The 14,164-nt window shown below is 51.9% G+C and overlaps 1 protein-coding gene across 1 annotated transcript in view; it reads right to left on the reverse strand.

Annotated features, from left to right (window-relative positions):
• The window catches only part of SND1 (staphylococcal nuclease and tudor domain containing 1), a 434,812-nt gene that overhangs the window by 196,610 nt on the left and 224,038 nt on the right, over positions 1 to 14,164 (reverse strand). The window contains exon 14 of the mRNA XM_065422299.1: positions 10,803 to 10,875. Coding sequence (XP_065278371.1) covers positions 10,803 to 10,875 — 73 coding nt within the window. The remainder of the gene's footprint in view (positions 1 to 10,802; positions 10,876 to 14,164) is intronic.

Genomic DNA, 14,164 nt, shown 5'->3' on the forward strand with positions numbered 1-14,164 from the left:
TGTTGGAAGACAGGACACTGGGCCATTGTTTGTCCTGATATGGCCGTTCTTTCATTCTTATGACACACGCAAATACATGAACATCGACACCATATGTTCATCTCAAGCAGCTGAGACGCGTCTGATTCAGCCAAGCCCTAAGTGACTCTAGGAACAGTGCAGAAGGCCCACATGGCCCAATCTCCTTGCACTTCCAGCAACAACACCACGGTGCCAATGCCAACACAATTCCAGGGCCACAGAACTGTGCCCGAAGTTGCCAAACACACAAAGCTGGTTAGACCAGTGGCAAAGCTCCCGAGTCAGGAGACACCAAGTTCCCACGTTCTCATGCAGTCCCACTGGTGCGCTCGTTCAGTCCTACTACAGCACTCCGAGAAGAGGACCCCAGCTCACACGCACTGCAGATGTTCTGGATGATATTTAATAGGCTAAGTAGGGTTGGGGTTCCCCTGAGGCCTAGTCCACTCCGTTCCCCGAGAACTCACGTCGACTCCAGTCTCGTCACTCAGGTGCCTGTATCTGGCAGGCAGCAAAGCTCCGCTGAGTTGCTCAGACTCAATGCAGGGGGTGAGGCCAGGGCGTACCGCACATCCAGAGTTACACAGCAAACCTCTGCCTTTCGCCACATTCACACAGCTCACTGCATTGACTGGCCATTGCACCACACGTGGTCACTGTGTAGGAACCGATCGCTGTACAGCAGGCTCTGTCCGCGCATGACTTCCTCTTTGGTGTGTTTCTCGTTCCTGGCTTATCCTGCCCATTGTTCTCTTGTCCATTGTCAATGGTTCCCTGGGGGTCCCCCTCATCTTAGCTAGGACAGACATTCCGTTTCCATTCACCTCCCAATCCTGGATCCCAAGAAATGAGGCCTCCCCCATGTCCCATTACTCATGTCAAGCCAGGCCTTCATTCCACTGCTTTTTATATTAGCAGACGTTTCATTTGCACTATCTATATCCCCGTCTTTCTGTGCTTTCCTTTTAAGTTCACTACCCAGCAACACACTTGCAAGACCACAAGAGCTGTAATCATTTGAATCGCCATTAATCCTAGACTCAGAATACAAACCCGAGGGTACCAGCTGGTCTCCTACGGCATAGCCCACCAGACTAGAACCCCACATTACAAGCTTGCTCTGCCTTTAAAAGAAAAGCAAAGGGAAAATCATCTAAGGATGCTTTAATGCCATTATGAAAAAACGGGTACAAAATATACACATCTTTCCATTTATCACCACAGGGAATGTGGGTGTGAAACAGAACACAGACCTATTCAAATCACATTCCCTGCTCCACCCCAGAAGTGGGCTTCTTCGGCTGCCACACACCACTTGTCATCACCAGCCTGGGCAGTTTTTCCTTAATGCCCCAGCCTCTCAACTGCACGGTGCAATTCGGAGACTGATCCCCAGAGCGAACCCACATGCCGGCCGCTCTAAGACACGACACCTGCACAAGTTAGTGTCCCTCAGGTGCAGGTCTGGGGCTTCCCAGGCCTTGCATTGTCTTACAGCAGTATTTGAGGAGGGGAAAAACAACTCCTTCCACACCGTATGGGGCGCAGTGCTTTTACATTCAACTTCCTGGTCCTGAAGCCTGGTTAATTTCCTTACTCGGCACCGACTGGCGTCACCTCTCTTGTACCACATTTTTAACTTTCCTGGGGTGATAAGAGGGCAAGTGTTCCTGCTCCCTGGCACTTCCTTTGTACAGCACATATCCCCCACATACTCCTTATGATAGCACCATTAGAACCCAGCGACGTAGTGACGTACTTTTTTAAAAGCAATTCTATCGTCATGCAACAGTTAAAGCTTCATTAATGAGTCCTTCGCTTATTTAACGGATGCAGTACTTCTGCTGCTCTCTTCTCTTGAAATGCTCGGTCATGTTCCCACAGCATGTCCAAGGACTCTGGTCAAAGCGGGCCTACAACGACTAGCTGACAATAGTCCCACGCAGGAGAGCTGGGCTCGTGACAGAGTGCAGGTGAGCTAATATTAACACTTTCTGCATTTCCTGAGGTCGAGTTTCAATGTGGCATATCGTCGTCCTGTGAAAGGAGAGGCTCCTTGCATGGAGCGCCTTCTGCTTTAGAACGAGGAACTGCCCATGCGTGTAACTGGGGCCTCTCCGGCTCGGAGGTGAGCGGGGTGCTGAGGGGCAGGGCTCCTGGAAAGCAAGCTCCCAAAGGAGAGTGTACAAAGCTCAGCAAGGACAATGCCGGGTGTGAGCCACTGGGAGAGGGGAACTCAGTGGTGAGAAGAAAGCTGGTCTCCTGGGCAAAGTCCCCTGCCTAGCACGCAGGAGAGCTGGGTTCATAGATCCCGAGGCTAGAAGGAACCACTGTGATCATCTCTTCTGACCTCCTGTACAGCACAGGCCAGAGACCTGCCCCACAGTAATCCCTAGAGCAGAATTTACACAAAGCCACCCAATCTTGATCTAAACATTACCAGTAATGGAGAATCCAGCACGACCCTACGTCAGCTGTTCCAAAGAGGAGTTATCTTCGCTGACAAAAAACTGCGCCTTATTTCCAGTCTGAGAAAGTCTAGCTTCAGCTTCTAGCCGCTGAATTGTGCTCTGCAAAACTGAGGAGCTCTGTGCTACCAAACTTCTGTTCCCCACGTAGGTACCTACAGACTGTGGCCAGGTCACACCAATGCCTTTTCCTTGCTAAGCTAAACAGATCGAGGTCCTTGAGTCTGTCACGCTCAGGCAGGTTTTCTAATCCTTTAATCATTCTCGTGGCTCTTCTCTGAACCTGCTCCATGTATCAACTTCCTTAAATTCTAGACACAGGATCCCAGCATCGGTCACATCACCACCAAGTACAGAGGTAAAATAACCGCTCTGCTCCTACTCGAGATTCCCCTGTTCGTGCCTCCCGGGATCACATCAGCCCTTTTGGCCACAGCATCACACTGAATGCTCATGTTCAGCTGATTATCCATCATGAGCCCCAAATCTTTTAGAGTCCCTGCTTCCCAGGCTAGAATCCCCTGTCCTGTACATATGGCCCGCACGCTTTGTGTCCAGATGGATACCTTGACATTTAGCCGTGTTAACGATTTGCTTGCACCCAGCTTACAGAGCGAGCTGGATCGCTTGGTATCAGTGACCTGGCCTTTTCATTCTTTACCACTTCCCCAGCGTGCCTGTCGACTGCAAACTTCATCAGTGCTGATCTGATGTTTTCTCCCAGGTCACTGACGAAGGTGTCAGAGTACAGCCTAGAACCAGGAGGGCTCGTCGAGTGCCAGCAAGCTGGGCAGGACAGGCCCTTCCCCCATGAACCAGGCACAGTTAGAATCATAGAATCATAGAATATCAGGGTTGGAAGGGACCTCAAGAGGTCATCTAGTCCAACCCCCTGCTCAAAGCAGGACCAATTCCCAACTAAATCATCCCAGCCAGGGCTTTGTCAAGCCGGGCCTTAAAAACCTCCAAGGAAGGAGACTCCACCACCTCCCTAGGTAACGCATTCCAGTGCTTCACCACCCTCCTAGTGAAATAGTGTTTCCTAATATCCAACCTGGACCTCCCCCACTGCAACTTGAGACCATTGCTCCTTGTTCTGTCATCTGCCACCACTGAGAACAGCCGAGCTCCATCCTCTTTGGAACCTCCCTTCAGGTAGTTGAAGGCTGCTATCAAATCCCCCCTCATTCTTCTCTTCTGGAGACTAAACAATCCCAGTTCCCTCAGCCTCTCCTCATAAGTCATGTGCTCCAGACCCCTAATCATTTTTGTTGCCCTCCGCTGGACTCTTTCCAATTTTTCCACATCCTTCTTGTAGTGTGGGGCCCAAAATTGGACACAGTATTCCAGATGAGGCCTCACCAATGTCGAATAAAGGGGAACGATCACGTTCCTCGATCTGCTGGCAATGCCCCTACTTATACAGCCCAAAATGCCGTTAGCCTTCTTGGCAACAAGAGCACACTGTTGACTCATATCCAGCTTCTCGTCCACTGTGACCCCTAGGTCCTTTTCTGCAGAACTGCTACCTAGCCATTCGGTCCCTAGTCTGTAGCAGTGCATGGGATTCTTCCGTCCTAAGTGCAGGACTCTGCACTTATCCTTGTTGAACCTCATCAGGTTTTTTTTGGCCCAATCCTCTAATTTGTCTAGGTCCCTCTGTATCCGATCCCTACCCTCTAGTGTATCTACCACGCCTCCTAGTTTAGTGTCATCTGCAAACTTGCTGAGAGTGCAGTCCACACCATCCTCCAGATCATTAATAAAGATATTAAACAAAACCGGCCCCAGGACCGACCCTTGGGGCACTCCGCTTGAAACCGGCTGCCAACTAGACATGGAGCCATTGATCACTACCCGTTGAGCCCGACGATCTAGCCAGCTTTCTATCCACCTTACAGTCCATTCATCCAGCCCATATTTCTTTAACTTGGCGGCAAGAATACTGTGGGAGACTGTATCAAAAGCTTTGCTAAAGTCAAGGAATAACACATCCACTGCTTTCCCCTCATCCACAGAGCCAGTTATCTCATCATAGAAGGCAATTAGGTTAGTCAGGCACGACTTCCCTTTGGTGAATCCATGCTGACTGTTCCTGATCACTTTCCTCTCCTCTAAGTGTTTCATAATTGATTCCTTGAGGACCTGTTCCATGATTTTTCCAGGGACTGAGGTGAGGCTGACTGGCCTGTAGTTCCCCGGATCCTCCTTCTTCCCTTTTTTAAAGATGGGCACTACATTAGCCTTTTTCCAGTCATCCGGGACCTCCCCCGATCGCCATGAGTTTTCAAAAATAATGGCTAATGGCTCTGCAATCTCATCCGCCAACTCCTTTAGCACCCTCGGATGCAGCGCATCCGGCCCCATGGACTTGTGCACATCCAGTTTTTCTAAATAGTCCCGAACCACTTCTTTCTCCACATAGGGCTGGTCACCTTCTCCCCATATTGTGCTGCCCAGTGCAGCAGTCTGGGAGCTGACCTTGTTTGTGAAGACAGAGGCAAAAAAATCATTGAGTACATTAGCTTTTTCCACATCCTCGGTCACTAGGTTGCCTCCCACATTCAGTAAGGGGCCCACACTTTCCTTGACTTTCTTCTTGTTGCTAACATACCTGAAGAAACCTTTCTTGTTACTCTTAACATCTCTTGCTAGCTGCAACTCCAAGTGTGATTTGGCCTTCCTGATTTCATTCCTGCATGCCTGAGCAATAGTTTTATACTCCTCCCTGGTCATTTGTCCAATCTTCCACTTCTTGTAAGCTTCTTTTTTGCGTTTAAGTTCAGCAAGGATTTCACTGTTTAGCCAAGCTGGTCGCCTGCCATATTTACTATTCTTTCTACACATCGGGATGTTTTTTTCCTGCAACCGCAATAAGGATTCTTTAAAATACAGCCAGCTCTCCTGGACCCCTTTGCCCTTCATGTTATTCTCCCAGGGGATCCTGCCCATCTGTTCCCTGAGGGAGTCAAAGTCTGCTTTTCTGAAGTCCAGGGTCCGTATTCTGCTGCTCTCCTTTCTTCCTTGTGTCAGGATCCTGAACTCGACCATCTCATGGTCACTGCCTCCCAGGTTCCCATCCACTTTTGCTTCCCCTACTAATTCTTCCCTGTTTGTGAGCAGCAGGTCAAGAAAAGCTCTGCCCCTAGTTGGTTCCTCCAGCACTTGCACCAGGAAATTGTCCCCTACACTTTCCAAAAACTTCCTGGATTGTCTGTGCACCGCTGTATTGCTCTCCCAGCAGATATCAGGGTGATTAAAGTCTTCCATGAGAACCAGGGCCTGCGATCTAGCAACTTCTGCTAGTTGCCAGAAGAAAGCCTCATCCACCTCATCCCCCTGGTCTGGTGGTCTATAGCAGACTCCAACCACGACATCACCCTTGTTGCTCACACTTCTCAACTTTATCCAGAGACTCTCAGGTTTTTCTGCAGTTTCATATCGGAGCTCTGAGCAGTCATACTCCTCTCTTACATACAACGCAACTCCCCCACCTTTTCTGCCCTGCCTGTCCTTCCTGAACAGTTTATATCCATCCATGACAGTACTCCAGTCATGTGAGTTATCCCACCAAGTCTCTGTTATTCCAATCGCATCATAGTTCCCTGATTGTGCCAGGACTTCCAGTTCTCCCTGCTTGTTTCCCAGGCTTCTTGCATTTGTGTATAGGCACTTAAGATAACTCATCGATCGTCCCTCTTTATCAGCATGAGACAGGAGTCCTCCCCTCTTGCGCTCTCCTGCTTGTGCTTCCTCCCAGGATCCCATTTCCCCACTTACCTCAGGGCTTTGGTCTCCTTCCCCCGGTGAACCTAGTTTAAAGCCCTCCTCACTAGGTTAGCCAGCCTGCTGGCGAAGATGCTCTTCCCTCTCTTCGTTAGGTGGAGCCCGTCTCTGCCCAGCACTCCTCCTTCTTGGAACACCATCCCATGGTCGAAGAATCCAAAGCCTTCTCTCCGACACCACCTGCGTAGCCATTCATTGACTTCCACGATTCGACGGTCTCTACCCAGGCCTTTTCCTTGCACAGGGAGGATGGACGAGAACACCACTTGCGCCTCAAACTCCTTTATCCTTCTTCCCAGAGCCACGTAGTCTGCAGTGATCCGCTCAAGGTCATTCTTGGCCAAGTTGAGCCAAGACGCCCTGAGGTCTGTCTCCACGTAAAACAGAAACCCACAGATCCCAGGACTTGGGCTCCCGGGGACTGTACTATGGTGCTAAAAACAGCTGTATGGACATTCGGGCTCAGGCTCTGAAGCTGGGGGCATGGGGTGCGGGGGGGGGGGGGGGTCAGAGCCCAAGCTGGAAGAGATGGGAGATGCAAAGGAGGCATCAAGGGTGGCGTTGCGGGTGGTACAGGGTCGATAACGTGGTATAAGACGGGCTGCGGCAGGGCTGGAAGAGGGAAGCAGGGTGGGATTGTCTGCCCCGCCATGTGGGAGGACTACGCACGACAGCGGTGGCAGGAGCTGAGATCAGGGCGGTAGATGGCCACTGAAGACCAGAGAGCCCCGGCCCTGTGCAGGCATCTGCAGCCATGAGTGCAAAATGCCACCCCCACCCCGTCAGCAATGGCACAGGTGGGACTGGTGGCACGGGGTGCTGGGAGACGCAGGCCCAGGCAGCAGGGCCCCTGGTACGAGGGTGAAGGGACGGCGCGTGCCCGGGCGGGGTGGCCGCAGCACTCCGCGTGGGCTGGAGTGGGGAGCCAAGTCACCTGGGGGAGGGAGCAGATGCAGGAGCGAGTGACTCAGCCCCAGCCAATGCCTGCGACGTGGGGTGACAGCAGGTGGCTCTCAGAACGTAGCAATGGCAGGGGCAGAGGAGAGCTCAAGGGCGGCAGGAGACTCCAAGGTCACCGGCCTGAGGGAAAGCACGGCCCCGCTTCTCTAACCCCAGCACCGCGGCTCCCTTGTTAGCACCAGACGGACCGGCACTGGGGCTCCCAGCCAACAGGACAGCGACTTGAACGTCGCAAACAAAGCAGGGGAGAGAAGGGAATGGATCTGGAGCCAACCGCATCCCTGTGCTAATGAGCAGGGCCCTCCTCTCTCCAAGGCCTTAATTCATTCGTAATTCAACACACCGCGCTCCGACAGGACAGCGTAAAACCCCTCATGGGGTATTTCTAGCCCCCGCTGCAGGGAGAGCCACTAACAGCACACAAACACCCCCTTCAGGATCACGTAGGAATCTTATGTGGACGAGAAACAGAACAGGGAGGTTTTAGGTGACCTCAACTGGAGTGTGGAACTGGCAATTTCTTGCAAGCAAATTAGCGTGAGAGGGGGTTTAAGTGCCACACGTGGGCATCAGCGCAAGAGACGCAGAGCGAGGCAGGCAGTGCCGCCGAGGAGAACACCACACTTCGTGTGACCCTCCTGCCTGTTTCCGCACCAGAGACGGGCCCTGTTACATAACACTGCAGCGGATGGCGCAGCAGGCTAACCTAGCGTTATCACACAGGGCCTGTTGGGAGGCCAGCTTCCCGGGGTAGCCTGCCCGAGAAGGGAGCTATTTGTTCCAAGTGCCAAGTTTGATTTCTTGAGAATTACCCCCAAGAGGGGGAGGTGAAGGGGCAAACAGACTGAAAACACAACTGCACACTTGCTTTAACGCTGCAAAACCAAACCAGCACACGGGTGCCCCGGCACCCCTCCACAACGCCTCCCCTTGCATCACCCCAATTCTGCTCATGTTGGCAAGAATCTTGCATGGCGAGGGGCTGGAAGAAGTAAGGTCCCTGCAGTTCTCCACACCCGCTAACGGGAAACGCCCCCAATGTCTGCGCTGGGAGGGGAAGCTGGGTAAGCCGGGTGCACATGGCAGGGAATACTCCCGCACTGGCCAAAGGAGAGGGTGCGTTAGCTGGGACACCGCAGGCCACCTCTCAGGCTGTGATCTCATTTTGGGGGCGTGCGGCTACGCAGGGCGCATGCCCATGCTGCCAGAGGAGAGCGCAGATGCTAATTCACATGACATTATTTTGGCAGCAGCAGAGCACACGCTGTCAGCTCGGCACACACGAACATTCATCACACCGTGCAACTGCTGACATTCAGCTAACTAAGAGCGGGATCAATTTAAGAAAAACTATTAAAGATTTAAAAAGATTAACAAAGCGTCATAACGCGGTGATGTATGAGCCCCACTTTACTTGTGGGGCCCCATCTTTTATCCGCTGCGAAGCGGCTGCATGTTTTACCTATTAAGTTACAGGCGCTCCTGAGAGTCCTCTCCACCGTCACAAGCACGGGAGTTTGGTGCGAGGAGGGGGCCTTAAGCCTTGCACTGACTGCACAAGGACCCCCAGCGATGGAGAGAGCGCGCCCACGCGTGCACGGAGGGAAGGAAAGCCGCTAAATCTCCCTGCTTGGGAGGCAGCAAACAAGAGTTCAGCATTTTAAAGAGAGCCCTTTGTGATCCTGGCAGACAAGGTCAAACTCGGCAGCTCTCGCGACTGAAACGTTGGCCTGGCCTTATGTCTCGGGTTTTCCTCAGGATTTTAAATGGATGTTGCTCCTGTGGACAAGTTAACCAACATGTATTTTTTAAACCGTCAAAGCGCAGCAGCCATCCAGCACCGCCTCTGCTCAATAACGAACGAGACCCAGAGCAGGCTGCACAGGGCCATGCTGTCCACCCCCCCCCCCCCCCCCCCCGAGAGGGCCCTATGGATTTTGGACTGGGCCCTTCTGTCCACATCAGCTCCCCGTAGGTTCTTATCCAGGTCCCCGACTCCCCTCCTATATGCAGGCCTACACTTGGACTGAACGCCCCCTCCCTCTCTGCCTTGGGGAGGGGGCAGGTAGGGGGCTCTACAGCCAGGAGACTGAAGCACAGGGGCAGGCTGCACGGAGAAGACTTTGGTCTAAAGGGATATGGCCTAGGCTGCACCCCTGAAGGATCCGACTTTAATGGGATTAACATACCTTGGAGCCCTCAGCCATGATATTAAAGGGAACCCCCTTTCAAGGCCATGCCCTGGGATTTCAGTGACATGGGGTTTAAACTCAACCATGGCAGCCCCTCGGGGGCCCTGCCCAGCTGCCCTGAGTTATTACGGGCTAGGCACACGGCCTGCAGGGACTGCTCTGTAGAACTGAGACAGGAATTGGGCTGGTTTATCAACACGGGGCCAATGACACAACCACCAGCGACTTCAGGTTCCTGAGCCGGTGCGTCAGTACAAAGGACCGCTGAGAATCACTTTGCTTTAGCCAGCTGCAATAGCTACCCCAGGATGCCCCAATGCAGGCTGACTCCACGCCAGTCTCCAATGGACAGCCAGCCCGGCGGCGGCACTGCTACGCCCCCAGGATAGCAACGCCACAGACAACACTGTGCTCTGGCTCCTGGGAGAAAGGAATTGGCTCCCGCCACACAACAGCGCCCCCGCTGGCCAAGTGAGGAATTGTACCAGTGGGCTCCCGAGACATCTTTGTGTGGTGTCAGAAGTACAGCTATGGCGCACAGGGCTTTCCTTGGCTCGCAGCCCTGTGACAATGCAGGGCCTATTTCCACATCGACTGCTTCGCCTAACAGTCCCCAGTGCGGCAGCAGCAACATGCCGGGTTACGTGCGCTTATCCTATTTGCCTTCTCTTTCCCCTTTCCAGGCCGCAAGCGCTCCGAGCAATTCCAGCCCAAGGACAGCACGAGGCGAGCGCTCCGATTGTGCCACCGAACAAAGAAAGCCCCAAGGAAAGCCCGTTTCCTTTCTCTAGGCCTCAAACCTTTCGGTGCCGCTGCTCGCGTTCCAACACCTCCCCCTCCCGCCTCGGCGCGCCGGCTGCAGGGCAAAGAGCGGAGCCAAGTGCGCCGGCAAACTGGAAAAAAGGCGCTTGCAACACACAAGGGAATTGAAAAGGGCAAATTGTGTTTAAATCCGAGGGCTCTTTCCATTTAAACGATAATCATCAATCTCGCCCGTAGCCCCCTACTGGGGCTGCACCACAAGTGCTGTCGGAACTCACCTTCTGCACCAGAGCACGATGGGAAAGAGCCAGAGGCCCAGAAGCTGCGGCACCCTGAGGAAGTCTGAGCTAGCCCTCCAACAATAAAGCAGCAGCAAACATGCGGATTCAAGGCCCAGCAGAGAGCTCAGTGTGGAGACCACAGCCTGACACGCTGTCTCCAGTCATCTCACTGCTCCTTGGCATCCCCACCACTGTCTGCTATACCCACATGTTGTTGCACCTTACGAGGTTGTGAGCTCTCAACCCCTTATCGGGATCACTAGGCTCTACCACAATACAATACAACTAATAATAACGCCACGCTGCATGGGCAGAACCACGCGGATCCTTACCCCAGAGATATCGGCCACCCGGTGTATTGGCACCTCTTTCTTGCTGTGCAATCCTTTGCCATTCTTGATAGCCCTGTTGGAGGGAAAACAAACAAAATATAATCAGCGTGGGAAAGCAAAGCGAGCTGTGCCATCTGCACTGCGCACGCCGGATGGCACCGACAGCTCGGCACCGTGCGCGAGGGGAGCCCAGACGCGCTCGTTAGCCTGCTAATCCCAATTACTGGTATTCAGTTGCTCACCTGAGCTACGCATGTACCTGATCAGAGAGAACATTTGTAGACGTTACCAAATTAAATGCCTTTGTTCCCCGCACAAGGGAAGGAATCAACAGGAAGAGCACGCCGGGGAGAATCAAAAGTAATAAATGTTTCTTTCAGCGCTTAATCACATGAAATATTTTAAATGCAAACTACGCAGCCAGCGCTCCAATTCGAATGGAGATGCGTTCCTCCCAGGTAAAAGAGAAAAAGAAGATAAGATAAGTAGCCTGAATGAAGCAACCCTGTACAAGGAAGTCATTTAACAGCCACAAAAATTAGCAAATGCTACAGAACTGACATGAAGCCCCATTTTCAATTCCATCTGAAGCCATAACTATTAGAGCATATTAACAGGAAAAGAATTGCCACGACAGATCATCTCAGTCCAGCCTGGGCAGCACTCTTCCTCTCTCCCTCAGCTCTGGTATCCTGCCACCTTGCAGACATACTAGCTCCGAGCTCTAGCTAGCAGATTTCATCTATGGGGAAGGGAGCTTTGCCCACAATTCAAAAGGAATATGATGCACACCTAAAATGTAAGTAATCGCCTCCTTCTGACCCTGCTGGGGTAGGCACCTGTGAAACCTACGACCGCAATATCCAGTCCCGAGCCGTGCCAGAACAAACCACTGGTCATGTGTCCGTGCTGCACCTAGCACAATGGGGTGCTGCTCCATGACAGGCTCCTAGCCACTAATGCAAAACAACAACAAATAAAATAATAAAATAAAATAAATAATAAGGGTCCCAGCCCAGTCTCCTGCTTGCGACAACAGCCAGCATATGACACTGCAACGTAGCCAATTATTGGGGGCAGGGAAGAGATTCCTCTGCACACCAGCTTTCACCCGGAAGCAGGAGATACAGCCGACCTTGGAGCCTGCATAGCTACAGTGTTATTAAATGGGCAGATTCATCCAGGCCGTTCCTTTTCCTTAAAGCCCAGATGCTATCCGACTCCCTCCTGTAGCGAGTCCCTTAGCTCAACTATGGGCTGTGTGATGTATTAAAAATGGACTTAAGGCGAGTTGCAGCTCTAGATCTTATAAATATTGAATGAAAGAACTTCGGCGTCCGAATGCTCCAGCGCGGCGACAAGTTGTTCCCCCCACCTCCACCAGTGTTGCAAGTCTTGCAATATTGGGGGTTTTATGTAAAGACCCAACTCCTGGAGTCATGTGAGATTCTCACAAAAACTGCTAGCCCTTGTGGTTCCAGAGAAAAGCTTGAAAACATGAGTCCCTGAAGGCTTGAACACCAGAAGGCAAATTTAAACAAACAATTTGTACAAGCCTGGAAGATAATAGGGTGATAAGTAACAGCCAATGCAGACTTGTCAAGAATAAATCATGTCAAACCAATCTAATTTCCTTTTTTGACAGCATAACCACCCAAGTGGATGCAGGGAGGGGAAAGAGAGGGAAGCAGTAGACATGATACAGCTTGATGTAAGGCTTTTGACACTGTCCTATATGACATTCTCATAAGCGACCCAGGGAAAAGTGGTCTAGATGAAATTACCAGAAGGTGGGTGCACAACTGGTTGAACGCACGTACTCAAAGAGTAGCTATCACTGCCAGAGGATGTATCTGGTGGGGTCCCACAGAGGTCAGTCCAGGGTCTGGGACTATTCAGTATTTTCATTAATGATTTGGATAATGGAGTGGAGATAATGCTTATAACATTCGCAGATGACACCAAACAGGGAGGGGCTGCAAGCACTTTGGAGGGCAGGATTAGAATTCAAAACGAACTTGAGAAATTGGGAAACTGATCTGAAATCAGTCAGAGGAAATCCAATACAGACAAGTGCAAAGTACTTCACTTATGGCTTATCTACATGGCACCGTTACTGTGGCAAGCCAGGGTGTGTATCTACAGCGCACCAGTTTACCATGCAGTAACACCCCCTGGTGGGCACCTACACCACAGAGTCCTGGAGTGCTTCTCTGTCACTTGAAGTGTACTCTGGCAGTGTCCACACAGAACATTACTGCACGGCAAGCCGGCGTGCTCGAGATTCACACCTTGACTTGCCACCGTGCCCTTAGGAAGGAAAAATCAAATCCACAACTATAAAATGAGGAACAACTGGTTAAGTGGCAGCACTGCTGAAAAGGAGGAGGGGGTAGCTCACCCTGTGCAGTAGTGGAGGTTCTTGGAGATGCATGCCCCTGTGGGTGCTCCACTGGGATCAGAGCTCTTCGGTAGCAGCGTTCGTTGGGCCGCACATGCGCTCCTCCCTGCCTCACGCAGTCAACGGTGTATGGTCCAACCATCCTGCTCTACCGCCGAGTCCATGTTTGAACCCTGAAGCAGAGGGGAGGAGGGTGGGTAGTGGAGCACCCATAGGGGGAAACATCTCCAAGAACCTCAGTTACTGCACGGGTGAGTAAACACTCTTCAAGTAGTGTCCATACGGGCACTCCACTTTAGATGACTGTAGAGCAGTGCTCTTAGCTGGGAGGCTGGGGCGTCGGAATCATATCAGTGAGGACAGGACAGTGCATTCTAATACGGTATCTGATGGGGAGCGGTGGGTGATCGCATAATGCTGTATGAAAGTGTCTGTTGATGCCCAGGTGTCTGCCTTACAGATGTCCATAATCAGCACGTCCTTTGGAAAGGCTATTGAAGTGGACAACGATTGAGTGGAATGCATTCAAATTCCCAGTGAGGCCCATAGTTTATGTTGCTGGTAGGAAGGTGAATGCACTCGGAGATCCATTTAGAAAGTCTCTGTTTCAGTATGGCATATCCCTTTGATCTTTCAGCCCCAGAGAGGAATACACGTGGTGACTGAACGATTTAGTTCCTTCGAGGTGGAAGGCCAATGCCTAGGGTGCGTAGCGCGGCCTCACGCTGGTTTCCATGTGGTTTGGAGAAGGATGGAAGGTGGATGGTTTGGTTCAGGTGAAAGGATGATGGTACCTTGGGTAAGAACTTCAGGAGGGGTCGTAACGGGACCTTATCCTTGTAGAAGGTTGTGGGGGGGAAGACGCCATGAGGGCACCAATTTCACCGGCCCAGCGGGTGGATGTAATGGCTACGCGAAAGGCAGTCTTCGTGAATAGGTGCATGTAGGAACAGGTCGCCAA

This window comes from Emys orbicularis, chromosome 1, assembly GCF_028017835.1.
Source record: "Emys orbicularis isolate rEmyOrb1 chromosome 1, rEmyOrb1.hap1, whole genome shotgun sequence".
NCBI classification, from domain to species: Eukaryota; Metazoa; Chordata; order Testudines; family Emydidae; genus Emys; species Emys orbicularis.